Raw genomic sequence first — 21,781 nt, forward strand, 5'->3', positions numbered from 1 at the left:
TTTCCGCCTCTCACACCCCCGCAGAGCCGCCCACCCGCGCAGGCGTCCGTGAGGGGCCGGGGAGAGAGAACGCGGAGGAGCAGGAGGAGGAGGAGGAGCCGTAGTGCGCAGGCGTGGTGGAGCCCGGCCCGGCCCGGCCCGGCCCGGCCCGGCCCGTTTGGCTCCCGCGTACCGCTTGGGCGGGAGGAGGCGGGCAGAGAGCGCCGGGTGCCGGAGCCGCTCCCCTTGGCGGCCGCCGGGGGCTGAGGCAGCGCGGCGGGGCCCTGCGGAGCTGCCCTGCGCGCCCAGCCCCCGCCCAGCCGGGTATTGTTCCCAGCCCGTCTCCTCCGAGGAAGTTTTGCCCTCGTCCCGGCTCCGCTCCCCGCCGGGGCGGGGCGGGGGGGAGCCGGGGCCCCTTTGTCGCCACCTCCCCGGCGTGCGGCGGCGGCCGGCGGAGGAGGGGGGGGCAAAGGGAGGGGGCCCGGCGGGGGGGGTGGGGGGGGGCGAGGCTCAACATGATGGCGGCTGAGGCCGGGGGTGAGGAGAGCGGCTCGGTTACCTCAGCCGGGACGGCGGGAGCCGCCGCCGCCAGCGTGGAGCCGGCGCACTACCCCGCCGTGTGCCGGGGTAAAGGAACGGGTCCGCAAGGCCCCTTCCCCACTGGCTCCGGCGGCGGTAGCAGCCCGGGCGCCGGCCCCTCGGGTGGCCCGGCTTTGTCCTCGGTGCTGGAGCTCCTGGAGCTGGGAGCGGGGCCTCCCTCTCCGGCGGCCGGCACCGTCGCTACGGCGGCCGGCCCAGGGCAGGGTTCGGAGGGGATCCGGGCGAACGATCCCGGCACCAGCGCTTCAGCCTTTCCCCCGCTACCGCCGCCTCCTTTAGCCGGGGGTCTGGGGACCGTAGATGAAGGCGACTCGCTGGACGGGCCGGAGTACGAAGAGGAGGAGGTGGCCATCCCGCTCAACGCTCCCCCCACCAACCAGTGAGTAGCCGCCGCCCCGCCGGGGCCCGCCACGCCCGACCGCCCCTCAACACCTCAGCACCGGCCTGCCTGGAGCGGGGGGCCGGGGCTCCGGGCCTCCCACCTTGTCCCGGGAGAAGGCGTGTGTTGAACTCCCGGGGAAGTCCCACAGAACTTTGGCAACTGCACCCCCTCTTTTCCCCTCCCTCCCTTCCTCCCGCCCCTCTTTCTTTTCCTCCCCGGTCCCCCTCCATCAGGAAGGCTGCTCCGTCGGGAGAGTGACCGGGAACGGCGGTCCCGCTACGGGCAGACCCTGCCCGTGCCCCCCGCAGCCCGGCCTGGGGGTGCGGGAGGGTGAGGACTCCCCTTAGCTTGAAGGTGGAAGTCCGGTAATAAATGAGGGGGGAAAAAAAAAAAAAAAAAAAAGCGATCTGATCAAAACGACTTAGTGTTGAGTTTGGTTTTTCTTTTTTTTTTTTCCTTTTTTTTTTTTTTTTTTTCTTTTTTTTTTTTTTTTTTTTCTCTTGCAAGTCTTCATAGGATAGTCCAGGCTGCCAGGAAGAGTGAGCTATTCCGGTTATGGTTTAACTACCTGTTGGGGAGACTTTTCCAGTCTTCCGGAGCGCCTCAGTCTTTCAGAAGCGCCAGAAACTTTTTTTTCTTTTTTCTTTTTTTTTTTTTTTTAAAGTCTGAAAAGTAACAAAGTTGCTATCCGTGGCCTAAAATAAAATACACGCAGTGCTATCGTCCTGCATTGCGTTGCTTTCTACTAAAAACTCCCAAGTAATGCTTAGCTTTTCCATTTTTATACAGACATAGCTAATGTAATGCCCACGTGTTTGGCCTTTTTTTTTTTTTTTTTTTTAAATCCAGGCGGTCATGATTTAAAATTAATTAAAATGCTGTATTTTAAAGCGTTATCTTGGAGGCTGTTTTTATAAATAATGTCTAACTGCTTTGCCCCTCAACCAGTTTAAAATAAAGGGGGGCAGTTGAAAAAAAAATGAACTGTAAACCCACAGTTAAGATTTCATTACACTTCTCCATCCATTAGGTTAATCAAGATTCCTGAAGTGCTGGTAATAGAATACTGTGCTAGAGACAGCCCAGTTCTGTGTTTCTCTTGTGTGAAATATAAGGTCAGATAATGTTATGTAGAGTTTGTGTAATTTAGTGAGCAGCCTAAACACAACCTTTGGGCTTAACTGTAGAAAGTCTGCTGGTTTATGCACTTGAGAGGCCTGTCTTGAGAAGAAAATAGCCTTTGAGCCAGGTACATGGCAATGGAATTGCTTCAAAGGCTTTAATTGCTTTCGTGGGCATCTAGAAATCTAGAAATTCTTGAAGTTCAGTGAGTATAGGCAATTTATTGTTTAGAGGTACAGGGTGGCAAAACTGTTAGAATTCTTTTTTAGAATTAGAACTGTTAGAACAGTTCTTTTTTACTGTGTCAGTTCTCTTGTAGCTGCATTATAATATGCTTGACTAATGTAGGTACTTGTAAGATTTTAGTAGTCATTGTAGTTCCAAGGAGTTGAAGAAGTCCCAGCTCATTCCAGGATGTCTGGACTACCTGACCCTTAAAGATCCTTTTCAAGCTAAACTATTCTGTGAAAACATAACATGGTAGTGTTTCTTTTAAGTTAATCTCTCTTATGTTGACTGGCTTTCTAGTAATTCTTCATTCTGCTAATTTCTGGGCTTTTTGTGGAAGCCTGCAGACATTTAGGCCTTGTTTTGTAAAGACTCTGTTAGAATTAGTCTCAAACTTAGAGAGCTAGAAAAAGATGGAAATAGGATTAGGCAGAGAGGACAGAGGTTAAGGAGGGAAATAGAAGCCCATGAAAGCAAAGTTACTTCTTCACAGCCAAGCTGCTGAGACACAGAATTCTGCTCTTCTGCTTTTCTTTCTGCTTCTTCTGCTAGGCCTGGGTAAGTTTCCTCAGAGAACTGTTGAAAAAGCCAAAAAGCACACTTTTTAAAAAAAATGCTTCTAGGAAGTAAGATAAGTACTTATGAATAATCTCCTGTTTGCTTTCACATAATTCTTACATCTACAGTTCTGAGTGCTTATAGCAGTCACAGTGTGCAAGCATGGTGGTTAAGTTTCATGGAAGAGGATGTTAGGTTTCTGACATAGGAGTTTGTGCCCGAGGAAGACTGCAGAGGCCCTGATTTTGTTTTGATTGACAAGGCTACTTACCTTATTCAGACAGGGGGCATGATAGTATTTTTTGTAGGACCAGCTCATAGCTGTAGTTAAATGTGCTTCTGTTGAAAATTCCTCACTGCAAAAAGATCCAAGAAATAAAATCCATTGAAACAATAATCCAGAAATTCAGACCTCCATATATATATATATATATATATATATATATTTTATTTTTTTTTCCCTTATATCTGGGTTTTAGGTCTTGGGTCTGTGTCTTTTCCACAGGAAAAAAGAAATTTGTTGATTAAACTAACTACAAGCTCTTTCCCCTTTCATTTATCTCATACCTATTTTATACAGCATCATTTTTTACTGTTCACAGCTAAGTCATTTAAAGTGGCCATATGTCAAGAGTAAATTCTGTCCTTGCAGTCCTGCTGTTCTACTTTGGAAGTGCCCTTTCTTTGTAGTCTTACCATCTGTTTCTATGGAGTTGAACCCTTAATTTGTTACAAAAGACAAAGATCAGTATTATCTATCCTCTGCCAGAAGAAAAGGTAAATAAAGTCTCTAAAAACAGTAATTGATCTTGTAATTTAAATGCGGATTAAATTTCTGCAGTTGAATATGATTACAAAACTGCTGCTCCATTTGTTTAAATATGACTGCCGGCTCCACCCTTTCCCACTTCCTCCCAGTTCATTCAGTTTTTATGGGAGGGTTACATGCAGGGTTGGTCTGATGGATAATTCTACAATTCTGTCAGATGTTTTTGTTTCTTTGTCCTAGTTGGTTACAGTATATTACATGCGCACCAGAAAACTCAGTGCTCTTCACTCCTGGCCTGGCATTACGTGATACAAAGTCACTGTTCTCCTGTGTAAGAATAAAAAAGCGTTAAAGTCTTTCATAATAGTAACAGCTCATGAGGTGCCTTTGGGTTCCCACGGATGTGCATCATCTTTCAGGATTTACTGAGTGGTTGGTTAATGACTCCAAACAAAAATATCTGGTAAAAGTTGCTGCTGGTGTTTCCAAGTTCATACTCCTTACAGATTAGACTTGTAAGTATGAAATGAAATTACATGAAGCTTCCTATATAAACATTCATCATCTCCTAACTTGTTTTGCAAATGAAAAGAAAGAAAAAAAAAAAAAAAAGAAAAAAAAAAGGAACCAAAACGGACACAAACAACCAAAATGTGAATGAGTTCCTGGTTTGCAAGTGTTAGGCTGTACAGTTGTTACAGACAAAAAACATTTTTCTAGTCATAAGTAGAATTTTAAATACTAGATAAATTTTAATTTAAATACCAGAGAATTTTAAATACCAGTCTGACTTTCACAGTAACTAACCTGGAGGGATGGGAAGTGGAGCAGATGCAATTTTTCTGCACTTCCCATCAGGATGCTGTAAATATAGCTTGCTCAGGGTAGTCAGGATGTGTTCGTCTTCACTAGCAAGCACCTAATACACTTAATTTCCTCTTCTCTTTTCCACATACTTAAAAAAAAAAAGGGGAACATGTATTTCTTTTTGAAGTGTTTTCTTTAATTTTTCTAGCAGTACATGGAGATTGTCAGCATTCAGCATTTTTTCTTTATTCACACTCTCAAAATCCTCATGTAGGGTTGATATTTATCTTCCTTGATCTTAAGTGAAACTGACTTGGGCTTGTCTGTTCAGTGTGTGCATGGTTTTTCATTTTTCTGGAGCACAGCAGTAGCATGTTTATATTGTAGCTTAATGGTAGGTGGGAGGCACAGGATGCTATGAATGTGTTTGCTTTGGCCATATTTTTTGTGCTTTCTACCCCAGTTCTAAGCCTTGCTGACAGAGTTTGAAACAGTGTAAAGAAAAACTTTCAGATTTAATGAATGAATGGTACTTTACTTGGTTATATGTGGAATAGTTCTATTATTCATGCATTTGATAAAAAATCTCAGTTGACAAAATGTTTTTACATCTTATTGTTGCAATAAGGTGGCAGAAGCTCCAGTATATTCCAGCAAAACTGATATTTTCAGTGTTTTTTGAGCAGTGGTTATCAGTTTGAAATGGAACTTAGTTGAAATTGAAAGCTATCAATCATACAAAATAAAGTAGGCTGTCAAAATACTGACTGATTAAAACAAATCTTAACCAAAGCAGATATGTTCTTACAGTCACTGTTGGTGCTTGTTGAGGCAACATGAGAGTGAGAAAAAGAGTTGCAGAGAAAGATGTGTAGAGAAGTATTAAATAAGCAGAGATTGCATGAAAGCATGAAAGTATTTTTCTGCCTGACTGTATTGTAAACTTCTGGCTTCTTGACTTAAATGTTGAAGGTGGCAAATCCAGAGTTCTGCAGGATTTGTTTATTTTGGTAACTCCTGAAACTCCTGAAAAAAAATCATATCAATGTGAACAGTATAATTATGTGCAAACAGTAAATAGTGAAATTTGTCATAACTTGATTTCACTATGTGAGGCTTCTTTTCTGTTTAGAAGTTAATGTGGTTAGAGGTAAACTTCCTTATTTTAGATAGTTAATTTCATTATTAATTAATCTTCTCTACTGAAAGGAAACACCTTATTTTTCTGAAGTTGATGGGTAGTGTATGGATTTGGCCACTTAAAAATATAAATCTGGTTTTAGTTCTGGTTGCATGTATTGTGTTAGAAGTGTTGTCTTGAATGGGTGGTTAGAAGCAGCAGAGCAAAATCATACCTAGCCATACATAGGATGTGAAGCAGCAAATAAACTTAAATATATTAGGTGCATAAATACAGGAAAGCTGCAGATGGAGATGATCAGAAGCAGAATAGAATTCGATGCTTGAAGAAGTTTGAGGATGATTTTTCAGGATTTCAGCCAGTATTTCTGGTTAGAATTGGATGATGTAATTTTGTTTAAACAGCAAATAACCTCTCTTGACCTTTATCTAGTTTCTATTTGGTGTAGTATATTGACTCCCAGAACTTCAGTCATCTAGGCACTTCAGCTACTGCCCTGGCCCCTTGAGATGAGTAACACTGAGCTGTATTTCTGTAGAATCTTTTATTGTTCTATCATTTTGTGGCTGGTGAGTTAGGAGAAACACAATTTTTTCTGGTGGCAGCGTGGTTCTCTGGTTTAGGAGCCCATCTGTTGATCCAACCATAAATTCTTAGGACTCCCATAGTGGTTTTTCCAGTTTCTCATGTCTCTTTTCTTTCTCCATCAACAAAACAAACCAAAAAACAAAACAACAACCCTGGTATTTGTCTCTCTGGTAGACATGTAGGAGGGAGAAGGCATCTTTTTTTTGTCTTTGCTATGCAGAGAAGTGTTGCAGTAAAAAGACTCTGGGTTTCTGTCCCAGAATTTCTCTGAAATATGTCCAATGCCAACAAAAAGCTACCAGTGCTTGACAAGTTTAATGTATCTGTCTGGTTTATATACATTTATATAAAAGGAGTCTGATGTATTTTTTTATTTTTGTGTGTAATGTCTGCTCTGTCACTCTGGAGCAGATGTTCTGACTTGAGTTTATCTTTGCATTATGTTTTGTGTTGAAGGTGGTGAGGAGAAGTCAGTGTGGATTTTTGAGGGGGAAACTGTACTTAACCATCCTGACAGCCTTCTACAATGAGGCTGTTGGCTCAGGAAGAATGGGAAAGAGTTGACCTCAACTTCAGTAACACTTTTGACAGTGTCTCCCAAAGCTTTCTTCTAGACAAGCTGATGAATTGTGCAGCTTAGATGAATAGACATGAGGTGGATTGGAAACTGGCTGAACACCTGGGCCCAGAGGGTGGTGATCAGCAGCACAAAGCTCAAGTGAGGCACATCCCTAGTGTTGTTCCTCAATATCTGGCCGTGGGTGAATGCTCTTTAATATTTTGATCTGGATGTTGGCACAGAGTGTGCCCTTAGCCAGTTCACAGACAGTGTAAAACTGAAAGGAGTGGCTGAAACACCAGGAGGGTGTGCTGCTAGCCAGGGTGACCTGAACAGACTGGAGAATCCAGCTCATGAACTTTAACAGAGGAAATGCAGAGCTCTGTCACTGGGGAGAAACCCCAGGCGTTGTTGGGGGCTGCTGGAAAGCAGCTCTGCAGTGAAGGAGAGAGCCAGAAATCATAGAATCATAGAATGGACTGGGTTGGAAGGGACCTCAGAGATCATCAAGTCCAACCCTTGATCCACTCCTGCTGCAGTTCCCAGCCCATGGCACTGAGTGCCACATCCAGGCTCTTTTGAAATATCTCCAGGGATGGAGAATCCACCCCTTCCCTGGGCAGCCCATTCCAATGTCTGATCACCCTCTGGGTAAAGAAATTCTTTCTAATGTCCAACCTAACCCTCCCCTGGCACAACTTGAGACCTCTTGTGCCCTCTTGTCTTGCTGAGAGTTGCCTGGGAAAAGAGCCCAACCCCCCCTGGCTCCAACCTCCTTTCAGGGAGTTGTAGAGAGTGATGAGGTCTCCCCTGAGCCTCCTCTTCTCCAGCCTCAACACCCCCAGCTCCCTCAGCCTCTCCTCATAGGATCTGTGCTGCAGTCCCTTCACCAGCCCAGTTGCCCTAAATGCCCCAGTGCAGCATCATGGCAAGGAAGGCATCTTGGGTTGCATTGGGAGGAGCATTGCCAGCAGGTTGAGAGATATGATCCTTCTTCCCCTCTGCTCTGTGGTGGTGAGACACATCTGGAGTGCTGTTTCCAGTGCTGGGCTCTCTATTAAAAGAGAGACATGACCTTACTGAAGTGTAGTATAGGGCCACCAAGATAGTGAAGGGACTGGGCCACCTGTCAGATGTGGAAAGACTGAGAGCTGAGACTGTTCATTTTGGAAGAGAGGAGGCCTGGGGCTGGGTGTTATCCATGCATATAAATGTCTGGTTTGAGAGAATGCAAGTGAGGGAGCCAGGCTGTCCTCAGTGGTGGTCAGAGGCAGTAGAAACAGATTTTTAAAACTTGGTATTCTATCTGATCACAAAAAAACAAAACCCCCCACCTTTTTATTGTGAGGGTAGCAAACAGTGGCAGTGGTTGACTGGAGAGTTTCTGTTGTTAAACATGTTCATTACCAGACTGAACATGACCCTGACCAACCTGCTGTGGCTGACCCTGCTCGAGTGGGGTGGGAATGAGGGGGGAGTTGGAATACCCAGCAGGTACTTCCAAATTAAATAATTCTAGCTTAGGATCAGTGTTACAGAGCCTCTTTGCTGAAATTGTTACTTGAAGTAGACATGAATTGTATCCAGCTAGCAGGAGAGATTTTAATGTCCAAGAAATCCTTAGGTGGATGAATAGAATATTGCATTACTTTCTGTGTAGGCAGTTCTCATAATTCATGCTGCAATTTTTTTGCTTTTAAAAAGTCTTCCTGAGGGTGCTAACAGTGCTGCTTTAAATGCTTAATAAATGTCCTTAGAATATATACCTTCTCCTTCTAAGCTATGTTTTGCTATGTGTACAAATTAGTGTATACAAACCAGTGCTGCTAAATTACCTTGGAAGCTCTGGAATGGAGTACATTCCAGGAATGGAGTATTGAGATCACCAGGACACTTGGTGTACCCAGTCAGTATTCCATAAGTTAGCTGTCTGATTCTTTTGATGATCAGTAATTTACTTCTTCAAATTTCAGCATTTTCAGCTACTTAATACACAATCAAAATATTTTTTTTCCTTAGGGTTTCCTTTTTTGTTAAACTGAAGTAGTAACAACTGTTCATTCTCAAGTGCTAATTGGAATTTATAAGTATACTGTTTTATCAGGGTTGGAATGTATATAATCATAGAACCATAAAGCAGTCCAGGGTGGGGGAGAACTTGAAAGATCATCTAGGGAATTCTTTTGTGAGGAAGAGAGCATAAGTGATATTATCTAGTACATTGTCCAGTCTCATCTTGAAAACCTACAGTGATGGTGGTTCTACCACATCCCTGTGTAGGTAGTTCCAAGAAATGATTGTTCTCACTGTAAAAGCAGTTTGAGTACTGGGATGCTGTGCTGAGACCCCCTTCTTTTCACCAGGGATAAGAGACATAACTCCTCAGCCTTTCCTCATAGGGCAGGTTCCCCAGCCCTTTCACCATCTTATGGCCCTTTTTTGCATCTTCTCCAGTCTGTCCTCATTTTTTTTTTTTTTTTTGATCTGTGGAGACCAGAACTGGAGTGTACTCCAGGTGCAGCATGACAAGTGCTGGGCAGAGTGTGACAGTGATGCTGCCAAACTGCTCCCCGGGCTAGACATGTGTGTAACTACAAGGGAATATTCTAAGTTTTTTTGTTGAGAATTAATGTGACTGGCTCAGCAGGGATGGGTATGGGATTTTCTTATTAATAGCTACTTACAGGTATCTGGACAAGGGTTTGTTCTGTGGACTTCCCTTGCAGAGCACACAGCTTTCTTTTCTGGAGTAATGTCCAAAAAACATCTAAATTTAGCTAACACTGATAATCAGCTCAGGAATCACCTGGTAATTCTGTGTAGATTTGTATAAGAACATAAGTTTCTTTATTATTATTATTATTATTATTATTATTATTATTATTATTATTATTATTATTGTTAGCTGTGCCTTACTCATTGGGGTTTGTATAATTACTTTATAGATAAATTGCATCATAATTTTCTATATATAAAATTTCAGAGTAACCATAAAGTGATAAATTTCTATTTTTTTTCTAACATCTGTTGGTAGAATTACAGTAGAGACATAAGATTCAAGCTTGGATATTTGTTTAATCTGAAACGTTAGGGAATTTCTTGCATTATCTTGTTCAAACGACACCTTTCCCCCAGATGTTTTCTTGCATAGTTTTTTGTGCTTTCTAAGCCTCTGTGTAGAGATTTCCTTTTTGTTCTTCTCACTTCCTGGAAATAAAAGGGGTGCTAAAGAAACATTTTTAATCTTGCAAAAGCAACATGTAACCAAGTCTCAGTAGCAATCATTCTATGCTGAAGCCTACAAAAAGTGTGGGTTTTGTTTTTGGGGTTTTTTTGGGGTTTTTTTGTTTTGGCTTGTTTTGGGTTGTTTTTTTTTTTTTGGTTATGTTTTTGTTTTTCTTTTCTTTTCTTACTCATACACACAGTTCTTACAAGTCATGCTGCTGGATTTGTTGTGTGTGGATTGTTCTCATTAGGTTATATTGCCTCACTGTTCCTACTGCAAGTGGGAAGTATTGGACATCTTTTGATTCAGGCATGGTACCTGTATTTGATTTATAGTGTATAACTGTCAGGGATTTCTCATTATAGAAGCATGTATCCGTGGAAAAGGTGCACCTCTAAAGAAACATTCCAGCTTTCAAGGGAAGATGACAGTGGAGCACAAAACAAAACCTGTGCTCAGAGAGGAAGGAAGAGGAAAAAGGTGAAAGAGGAATGTGGTACATTTAGTGAAGTTAATGGCAGACAAGATGAGCAGTATTGTAGAGATTCTTTAATTATTGCCAGAGAGTGTCTGCTTGTTTGTGTAGCTGCTTTAACACTGTTTCTCTTGAAGTTACTCAGAATTTAAGCAGAAAAAGGCATAGTTTTGAGCTGAGCATACAAGTATGGAGGAATGTAAAATACAAAGTTTCTTGCTACCAACTAATGAGTTCCAGAATTCACTTCGTAAACTGATACTTCAGGAAGAAACTGCAAATTATATCAAGAGCTATTTTTCAGCCAGTTTAGCAACATTTCATCTGCTCATTTGTGGCTCTTGCAAAAATGAGAGTCTTCAGTAAATACACATCAGACAGGATTGAAAGAAATCTTTTGGCTATGCTGATTATTATGCTGTTGTCACATCTGTCTTTTAAGTCTTAGAGCATTGTTTGTTACAGCAGTTGAAACATTTACAGACTTTTTTCTTTAGTGAAATTACTCAAATGTATTCATTTTTGACTGTGTGCTTACCTTGCTCTTTTTTCTTTTTTTTTTTTTTTTTTTTTTTTAAAGGTGTTCTGAGGTTTTTTTTGGCTGACCTTTTGTGTTCTGGCCTAGAGCAGATAAAAACTCTGCTGAATGTGTTTTATCAGCTTCTTCTGTGTGTGTTTGTGTGTAGGTCCCATGCTTAACAGGTTGGCACAGCTGGTCTACCAAGTTGTGCCTCTGCAAAGTTGTCTGGTCTTGAAGTGCAGCTCAGTTAAGTTTTCCACATGCTTGCCGAGTCCTGCCTTGGAATACTGTTTATTTCTAACATTAGCTTTGCAAACTTTTAAATGATGACAGTGAGAGTGTAACCAGGCTCTGTAATGTGTGAAAGGTTCCAAGGCAGTGACTGAATTGGTGGGTGGGGAGCTCTGACCATGACTCCTAGAAATTCTGCATTCTTCTTACAAGTTTTGTTGAAGCAGCAAGGTGTGACTAAGGAGTGTTGAGTGAAGTGGCTGTGGCATTTGGTGACTGTTTTTCCTGTGCACCATAACTTTCTTCTGGACGGAAATAGTGAGGTCGACAGCTATTATCAGCCCCTACTTTTGTATGAAGTTGCTGAAAAACACTTGTGCTCTCCCTCAGCACTTTCTTCTGCATTGCTTCCTTCCTAATCTCCTGGACTCCTAAGTAAAAATTGCAGTGTACCAGAGCTTCGCAATATTTGCTTTTCCCACATGTGAAATGGAAATATGTAAATAAAAGGGTTTGGTTGAACAGTGTGACATACTTCCACACTCAAGAGCATCTGTCTCCTCCTAGATGACAAACTCACCATCTGCTGCATTTTAGTGAACAGCCTGTGCCTTGCATGGGTCTTGTGTGTGCCCATGTTGGGAGCCAAAATTCCTGTTACTTTACCATGAGCTTGTTACAGGGATGCAGTGCAGTTTCACTCCTGCTTGCAGCAGAAAGTGCTGACTGAGTCTAGTGAGGCTGGAGGCTGAGTGGCTGGTGCTCAGCACCTTTTGTGAAGCTGGAGGAGATTAAGGAAGAAATCTTATGTTGTTTGTGTGTATATATTGATGTTGTGTCTGTGTTCTGTCTGTTTGCCCTCACTAAGACACAGGGCTGGAGTTTTGAACATGCTGCTTTTGATTTAAATTGGCAGATGGGAGTATTTCCTTGCACAGCTTCTGACTGGTTTGAGGAATGTGGAAGCCTAGTATTGGCAATCTCCTAGAAGGAAAATAAGAGTTGCAATTTAGGTAGCAAGTTTACAAGTTTAATGCAGCAGTTAAAGGGTGGTCATGTAAACAACCAGATAAATTGAGATCTGCAGTTGGTGACACATTATATAGTTGAATCACTCTGTGACATTCTGTTGCAAAGCTACTTTATTTCCTCTTTTAATGCATCTCATAATAGCTATTGTATTGTCAGGGCACTAGCTGTGATTCAGAATTTCATTTGGTTTTGTTGGCTCAAACCACTGTGAAAACAGTGGATTGTCAGAATCTAAAAATTTGCAAAGTTAATGTTAAAAATGAAAGAGTATTCCTAGGTAGGACTAGGCAAGCAAGCACAGGTGGTTGACTAGCAATGACAAGGATCTTTTCTTTGGGAATGGTGGAGGATATACATGTAAGTGTAGTGAGGTAAGGTTTTGAGTGCACTCATTTGGTAAGTCACAGCCACAGGGGAGACTTTGTTTACAAACAGCTACACAGGTTGTTTTTTTTTATTATTTGATACCCTGCTATCCAAACCTTAAATTCCTGCCATGAAACTCATAGTCCACTGTAGGTAGGACTTCCTCCTACATCTGTGTAGAAGCTGTGTTTGAGGTAAATCAAGGGATCTGGTTAATCAGTGCCTCTGCCTGTGAACACATTAAACTTGAAGCTGTTAAAAATGCTGAAGCTGCTGGTCTGTCCTGACCTATCAAACTCAAAATGGTACAAAGATTCCAGAAGGGGAAAGGTAATATCTTGTGATGTATTTCTGCAGAAACAGTCAGCTCAAGCTTTATTGAGATACCTGATTGAGGGTTAAAGCTAGAGGATCTGGCATTTATTATATTTTTATGAATTTTATGATGGATTGGTCCTGTCTTTCAGTATTCTGCACTCCTTGTTTTCTAATTAAATTACAATGACTAGGGCAGGTTCTGTATTTTAGTAATTTATATTGTACCTTCTCTGGATACTATTGAGTACAGGATAGATATTTCTTTAGAATTGATGTTCACTATTTACTATTCACTGTTTACTAATAAACTACTTGAAGATAATGATGTGAAGTTGCAGAGTGCATCTTCATATGATATTGAAAAAAGGTGATAGCTGGAAGAAAATAAGACATGCACTTCTAAAAATTAACTTTTTTCAATGTCCTTACGCTTTGTATTGCTTGGATAAAGTGGTTCTGCCCAATGATGAAGCTCTGCAATCTGGAATTATGCAGTTATTCCCCAATGAGCATTTTGCATACTCTCATGGTTCATTCTATGATTCTAATAGTATTGTAAAAGCTTGTACCTCAGTGTCTGTCTTGTTTTTTAAAAGATGTGTGCTGTCTACCCAAGCACCCTGGGGATATCACTGGAGCTGTTTTCTGCTATCATTTCTCAGTATTGTCTGCCATGCTGCCAGTTGTATGTTCATAGCAGCTGGTAGTTAAATTCAGTATTTCTTATTTCTTTAGGTAGTGATAAAGAACAATTTGTGCATTATGCAAATGCATAGCGAGCTGTAAAAGCAGTATATTTTTTATCAGCTGTTGATATTTCAAATATGTGCTCAGTGACACTGATTTTAATTGCACTCAGAAGTTAACTAGGAATTTTTATTTCCGAAAACAAGCCTTTTCTGAAATGGGTGAGCAAATAATTTTTAGCCCTGCTCTACTCTGCCTGGTCTTCTGTTACTCTGGATACAAAACTGCTGAATAGGAAATAATATTAGTGTCCCATTAAGTGTCAGAGGAAGTGATCTCCAAAGTGTGGGATACATCAGTGTGTGAGTATGTGTGTATACATATACATATATATATATTTTTACCACCAAGGAGAGTGCCCTCTTTGTTCAAAGCTTCTGATCTTAAAACCAGAGCTCTGAAGTTTGTGCTGTCATTTTAAGAAATCCCAGACCCTTACAGAAAAGTTGGAATTTTTTGCATTTAGTCCCACTTTTTTGATTTCAGAGTGTGTTTTTCAGTAGCAGTTTGCATTTATTAGCACTTCTACTGCAGTATGCCTTCAAGTTTGGCATTGTAATGCGATGTATCTCTCATCAGAGTTAAAATTATTTTTCTCAAATATGTGATAAACAGGAGCAATCCAAAGCTTAGTGAACTTATTGTTAATTTATAAGAATTTCTTGATCAGGAAAGTTTCTCGGGTCTCTGGAGAGTTTCTTCCTTGTTTAATGTCTCTCTGGTTGTTGTGACATGTTGGGAACAGAGAAACACAGCCCAAAAGAAACCCAGGGTTCAGCTGTGCTTGCACACTGACAAGCAGAATATTTCACCCCAGGTACTTCTGAATGGACTGCTTTAGTTGTATTTAATTTCCTAAAGGACCTTTCTGGCAGGGGTAGTGTGATCCACTTTTTTTCAGAACATCTTTAAACGACAGGTTTCTGTCTGTGAGGTTATTTTCCTCTGGATTGGGATTAAACAGGAATTTGCTGCTGATGGTAATCCTGTAGCAGCCTCAAGTGCTGTGTGTTGTACAGGCAGAACAGCACATTTTATGGTTTATCTTGTTTGATCAGGGTGAAGAAGAGAAGCACAGCTTTGCCAGGGCGAACAATATTTGCTTGTGCTGCTCTTGTTGCTATACAGCATGCTTATTTATCTGTTTAGTCCATCTGATTTTCTTATAAAAGCTCTCAAAACTCGTGTGTCCATTTCATAGCGACCAGTGCTTCTGGTCAGATTTTATCAAAAGAGCAGCTATTTATTCCTCCTGGGACTGTGATTTGTTCAATTTTTTTGTGGTCTGTTGTATATTAGTTCAAAAGGTCATTTATCTGTCTCCTCCAAAATACAGTTTTATGATTCCTGCAAGACATATGTGAACTAAAAGGGGATTGGTCTGCAGTGATAAATGATTTAAATTGTCTAAAACGGTGGCTGCACGAAAGATGGTGCTTTCTTGACAATAGAAATTAAAACTAGATTAAGCATAGTTAGTTGATGGATGCAGAGCTGATAAATTATTACAGTGTGGAGCAGTGGAACATGCAGTGGCTTTGTGAGGGTGACTAGCCAATGTCTGGCTTGAATGGTGCTCACAATCACTGCTGTGTTTTGTTTTGGGTTTATTTAAAACCTATGACTTGATAATTTGCGGTAGTCCAAGTGCTGTGGAAAAAAATAAAGCTGTTCCAGAATGGTAACAGTTTAACCTTTATTTTAAGCTAGGGTGTCCCTTTGTCATACTTTACAGTCTGGTTTCCAATGCTTCTGCATTCTTTGGAAGAAGCAGGTTGTCTGAAAAGCTGTGCTGTCTTTTACAAATATTGTTGGTAGTAAGTAAAATGGGAGGGTGAACATCTACAGATACAACAGCTGTGAAAGAAAGGTTTGGAGTTACTTAAGTTGTGACTGAAAACTTGTTAGATTCATTGGCCTATTGGGTGAGAATGAACAAAAACTAAAGGTTCTAAGGACACCCATTGTTACCCTTCTTTTCAGGTGGTATCATGGAAAGCTTGACAGAACAATTGCAGAAGAACGTCTTCGACAAGCAGGAAAACCTGGAAGTTACCTGATTCGAGAGAGTGATCGGAGACCAGGTTCCTTTGTGCTTTCATTCTTCAGTAAAATGAATGTCAATCATTTTAGGTGAGAATTAAATATTTTATTTCAAAATACTGGAATCTGTTTTGTTTTGGTTTAGAACACAACAGAACGTACAGAGAAAGCAATCATTGTATTGTAACAGTATTTTTGAAAACTCTTGCATGGTACAGCTATTTACTTCTGCTTAGTTGTTTTTAGCATGTGCTGCTTTAAAATTAGATTAAATTTTCTGAAGAAACTGTGAGGAAACCAGTGGACAGACAAGCCTGTCTCAAGTGGTTGTGAGTAGACTTAAATCAACATGCAGGTTTTTGGCCAAGATGCTTGTTTTGAGTCTGTTACATAGTAGCTATTGCAGCTCACAGGGCAATAGCTGTATACTGTAAGTATACAGTCTTAGCCCATCTGATTGCCTCCTTAATTTTGAGTGAAAACCCTCCAAAAACAGAAAAAAACCCACCAAACAAACCCAAAACAACCCCGCAATGAAACAGAGAGACAAACAGATTATATATTTAATAATATGAAGGTTTTCTGGAAACACCTTTTGGTATGTGTTAGAATCCAAAGTTGTAGCTAGGATTATTTTACCATTGCCAAACTGTGAACATAGGTAAATTCATTTGTTCTTTGGTTTAAATGAGATGCATTCAGAGAAGAGCCTGAAGGTTAATCAGCAAGTGTAGTGTCACAATGTAACGTTCATCTTTATAAAGTACAAAAGAAAATATTTCTTCAGCAGTAAAAAAAAAAAACAACCTTTGTCAGTTGTGTTGATAGCAACAGATTCAAAGCAAATTCTTCAGCTTCTTGTAATGGGAAGTATCCAGAACACCAACATATGAGCCACATTCATCCATTAAAAATACTCCTTATATATTGTTTCCTGAAAATGTTTTTTTCACAAGAAACTTGTCTTAGATTTCTGTTCAACAGAAATTCCATAATTTTAGATGAAGGTTTCTTAAACTCCTTTAAAAAGCTGCATACATACAAAAATGCTTGTGCAGCATATGATTTGATTTATAGCATATGAATATGTCAAGACTAAACCTTTTTTTCACTGAAGTGTTTATCTCTTTGTGGTGAGTCAAAGTGATACAAAATCTTCTGAAGGAAAATGTATTATAATGTATTACATAAATGTATATATGTATATAAATGTATAAATGTATTATAATCTTCTGTGGTTGCAGAAGTCTTCCTATATTTGCTGAGCCAGTGTTCTGAACAAAGGCTTCATTTTAACTTGATGAAGTAATGATCTAGAAAACTAACTTTTGTTTAGACTCTTATCTCTCTTGTATAATTTTTTGCTGAGTAATCTTAACAGAAAATATGCTAAAAGATCTAGCCTATGTCTTTAAAGTTTTATTCTTTTCTGACTCCCCTTGCAGTAGATCTCAGAATATTAAGCTTTGTTTGCATGTTACATCATTATTTGGGAGAAATTATGTAGTTCAAAGAACTGTCTGAGTAGAAGGACTTTTTGGACAGGAATGTGTCAGAATACTGACCTGCTGAAGAAAATCAATAAAAATGGAAGAAGCTAATACATAGCTTACTGATTTTGGATGAAGGATAAGTTTCTTGGCAATTGCATGTTGTCCCATTTTTTGACCTGCTTGCTACTGAGGACTTTGTCTGATCTTTGCATTGCTGGAAAAATTGAGCTTTGCTTGATGCCACTGGTTCACATAATATGATCATTTTTTTAGACTGTTTTGTAAAAAATATTAAGGCTGTTTCAGATTAAGTTACTTGCTTCACTTCTGCAAATGACTTGAGGATTGTAACAGGGTTGTTTTAAGTCTGTTAATACTTTTACATTAAAAAATTCTGACTGCTTTTAGGATTTGTATTGACTGTCATGAACAGACATGGTACGTCCCATTTTTGGTACAGCAATGCATTAATGAATCTCTGTGATTCATTAATGATGATGATGAATTTCAGAAAAATTTCAACCCTTAAGGAACGAAATTGAGAGTTTTGTAAGAATTGTTTGTTGTGTTAAAATAGTGAAATGGTTCTGTAAGCTTTTTTCCCTATTGGTTAGCAAGTCTTTAAATTGTGTGTAAAGAGATAGTATGATTATTTCTAAGTAATTTCTTAAATACAACAGAAATATTACTAACTGTAAGAACGTAACTAATTTTTGAAGATGCTTTACTGCATTGTATAATCAAGTGCAGTAGTTTTAAAAAAAAATTTAGGTTTTTGTTAAGTTTAAAAAAGCCTGTCTTAAAGGTCTGTATCCTGCATGATTGAAGTAAAGATGTTATTTTGTCTGTTAGTGCATTTTTTCAGTTTTCTAGGACACTCACAGTTATATTTTTTCCTTTTCAATTTCATTTATTTCTGGTAAATGTAATGGCTGGTTTTTTTCTGAATCAGCATTTTGTTTAGAGCCTCAGTATACTGATATCTCACCACTATATGTTGGCAATTTTTGATGAAATACTCATTAGCTAACATTTCTTTATATGTTTATAAAGAGTTTGTAATGCTGCACTTTGCTGAATGTAGACAGTACCTTGGGAGTTGGATATTATCCTAATTTTCTGTTTCTTAAAAAAAAAAGGTTAAAAAATTGTTCTTATGTCAATCTTCTTTCTTTTGATTAACAGGATTATTGCCATGTGTGGAGACTATTACATTGGAGGGCGTCGTTTTGCTTCTCTCTCAGACCTAATTGGTTATTACAGTCATGTGTCCTGTTTGCTGAAAGGGGAAAAGCTCTTATTTCCAGTAGCACCTCCAGAGGCAAGTAGTAAAATTTTTATAGGTGAAATTTTTAGGTGTCATTTGCTTAAATGTTAGTAAGTTTATCCATCATTCGCAGTTGCAAAAAAGTATTGTAGAAAGTTTCCTGCAGTTCTGCATAGGCTTAGTGTATGTTGAAGTATAACAAGTATAAAAATACATTTACAAGGTAATGATTAAAACAACCAATTACTATTTGCTGAAAATACGTAATGAGAATTTCATGATATTTTATTTATCTAACAGCTGCTTCAAAACATATGCATCCTGGAAATAACTGAGGTTTCTGAAAATGTGGCTTCCTTGACGTGTCCATCCTAAAACCAATATAACTAATTAAAATGAGCAGTTAAAATGAAGCCAAACACTGCATGATGCCCCTCCACATCACCCCAAAAAACCCCAAACCCAGGAACAACAAAAAACCAAACCACACGTGTTCAACTTCAAGGAAACTTCCACTTGTTAGTGGAAGAAAATTGGAAAATAGACTTTTATGGAAATTTATTTTTAAGATGATAATACAGTAACAACCCCATGGGGAGCTTCAGGCTGGATACAGAGTGGCTGAGAGCAGCCAGACAGAGAGGGACCTGGGAGTTGGGATTGCCAGGAAGCTGAACGTGAGCCAGCAGTGTGCCCAGGTAGCCAAGAAGGCCAATGGCATCCTGGCCTGGCTCAGGAACAGCGTGGCCAGCAGGTCCAGGGAAGGGATTCTGCCCCTGTGCTCAGCCCTGGGGAGGCCACAGCTTGAGTCCTGTGTCCAGTTCTGGGCCCCTCAGCTCAGGAAGGAGATTGAGGTGCTGGAGCAGGTCCAGAGAAGAGCAAGGAGGCTGTGAAGGGATCCAGCACAAGTGCTGTGAGGAAGGGCTGAGGGAGCTGGGGGTGTTGAGGCTGGAGAAGAGGAGGCTCAGGGGAGACCTCATCACTCTCTCCAACTCCCTGAAAGGAGGTTGGAGCCAGGGGGGGGTTGGGCTCTGCTCCCAGGCAACTCTCAGCAAGACAAGAGGGCATGGAAGCTCTGTCAGGGGAGGTTTAGGTTGGATATTACAAAGGAATTCTTTTCAGAGAGGGTGATCAGGCATTGGAATGGGCTGCCCTGAGAAGTATTGGATTCTCCATCCCTGGAGGTTTTTAAGAAGAGACTGGATGTGGCACTCAGTGCCATGGGCTGGGAACCACAGTAGCAGTGGATCAAGGGTTGGACTTGATTATCTCAGAGCTCCTTTTCTACCTGCCTGATTCTGTGATCTATCATGCTTGCAGACAAAACAAAACAAGACTCCTTGTGGCTAACTGTATGGCTTACACTGTTCTATCCCTCAGTGGTGTTGAGCTTTAAAAATTTAAAACTGCCAATGTTGTTATAAAGGACTGTTACAAATTCTTTTGCCTCAGAATAGCATAGTGCTGAGGAGAAGGATTCCCCACTAGAAAGAGAGATAAGTGTTACCTTTGCTCTCTTCTCTTGAATTGTAGCCTGTGGAGGACAGAAGGAGAGTTCGAGCAATTCTACCTTACACCAAAGTGCCAGAAACTGATGAAATAAGGTATGTTTTAATAATAAGATAAATGCTCTCAAGAGCATTTATAGATAGTAATGATTTAAGTGTGTGGTCATATGCAAATACTCTCCAGTTGCTTTTTAAGCTTAACACAGCTAGGTTTGTATTGCTCTGTGTTTTGTTGGAAATAGCAGTAAGACTTTTGTTTCTCTGTGTATATTTTTCTATGAATTGTAAAGTTTACATTAGGTCTATAGGAGTAAAATTAGTAATATTGTAGCTAGAAGTACATTTTATAATGCTCTGCATATTTCTTCAAGAGTGTAAATTTGTATAAGAAAGAATTCTGTGCAGAAATGGCTCATGTGAGTGTGTGAAATAAATGAGCTAGTCTTTTTTTCCTATTAACAACAGATACATAGTTCAAGCCAAACCAGTTCTGACCACCAGAATGTGATCATTGGCTACTCATAAGTGGAAGAACTGAGCCTTGAAACCTTTGACACAAGAAAAAAGCAATGTTAAAAAAGCTTTGCCCTTAATGTTCTAGTATTCATTTTCTTACCTGTGCTTAGAAACTTAGAAAAAATACTCACCAAGTTCTTTTCTCTATAAAATGGAGCAAGAGTGATTTCCCTTTCCATGAGTCTGTATTTGAACAAATGATACTTTTAAAGTGTAATATTGCATAATTTTAAGATCTGTAGAAATTACTCAGTTGCAGGCCTATATCTCATTCTCATGGGTTTTTTTAATGTTACTTACTTCCTTTCTAACACTGCTACCTCAGGTCTGTGCTTTCCACTTTTCTTGCATTTTCACAAGATACTATGAGGTTAGGAAACAAAACCAACAGTCTCATAACTAATAGAAGAGGATGTTCTGGTTACCTGGAACTGGCGCTGCTTTCTTGAGATGTCAAAATTATGTTTTTTCAGATGAAAAAAATAGAAGGATTTGAAAGATACCTGTAGTGAGTTCTAGTTTCTCTAATGAGAAAGTCTTGATTTCTTAATTTGATTTAACCTACCAATTGAACTGAGAGTTGGCCTTTTTTTGAGAATACTAGCCTAAGAAAAAAAAAAAAAGGTATCTGAGAGGTTTATATCCTCATTGGGATAAAAACTTATTCCAGTGCTCACAGTCCAGTTCTGGCCTCTTTAAAGAATGATGTGAGGTATTTGTCTGTTTTTTCTAAGCAGATGAGGACAAGGTGGTAAGGCAGAGAAGGGATTCTTTAATTGTGTGTTTCAAGTGAGGCTTCCTATTATTTCTAAGAATAAAAAGATAAATTGAGTGCATTATTGCATCTACCAGCTTAAGAAAAAAAAAGCATTTCATTACTTTGCTATCATAAAAGAAATCATAGAAAACTCCCTCTTTTAGGGTACAGCTAAAGTGCAGACTTTTTGATTAATTTATTCTACGATGTCAATGGAGGCTTGTTGGTTTTTGTTCTCTAATTCTTGATGTTTGCTTTGTGCTTGAGTTAATGACATTTCTGTTAGCTTTCCTCAAATAAAAGAGATGCACATTTCAATGGTGAAAGAACTGAAGTGTGTATTAGATATTAAACCTAGATTTTAAGTATGAATACTCCAATATGGTAGCCACCACTTAGCAGTGAGCAAAAATACACATGGTGTGCTTGAGGTGTCAGTGAATTTTTCACAAATAAGTTTTCTCCACTGATTTGTGGAAATTATACACAAGGGTTAATTGTGTATAACTTTATAATATGATTGTATCTCTGATTTAAATCTTGCTGTAA

The 21,781-nt window shown here is 39.9% G+C and overlaps 1 protein-coding gene across 1 annotated transcript in view; it reads left to right on the plus strand.

The window, feature by feature from the left end:
* Positions 1-479: 479 nt before the first annotated feature.
* Positions 480-21,781, plus strand: part of RASA1 (RAS p21 protein activator 1) — a 60,323-nt gene continuing 39,021 nt past the window's right edge. Inside the window, exons 1-4 of the mRNA XM_071729967.1 lie at positions 480-958; positions 15,632-15,781; positions 18,370-18,505; positions 19,985-20,055. Of these exons, the coding sequence (XP_071586068.1) occupies positions 495-958; positions 15,632-15,781; positions 18,370-18,505; positions 19,985-20,055 (821 nt within the window). The 5' untranslated portion in view covers positions 480-494. The remainder of the gene's footprint in view (positions 959-15,631; positions 15,782-18,369; positions 18,506-19,984; positions 20,056-21,781) is intronic.

This window comes from Heliangelus exortis, chromosome Z, assembly GCF_036169615.1.
Source record: "Heliangelus exortis chromosome Z, bHelExo1.hap1, whole genome shotgun sequence".
NCBI classification, from domain to species: domain Eukaryota; kingdom Metazoa; phylum Chordata; class Aves; order Apodiformes; family Trochilidae; genus Heliangelus; species Heliangelus exortis.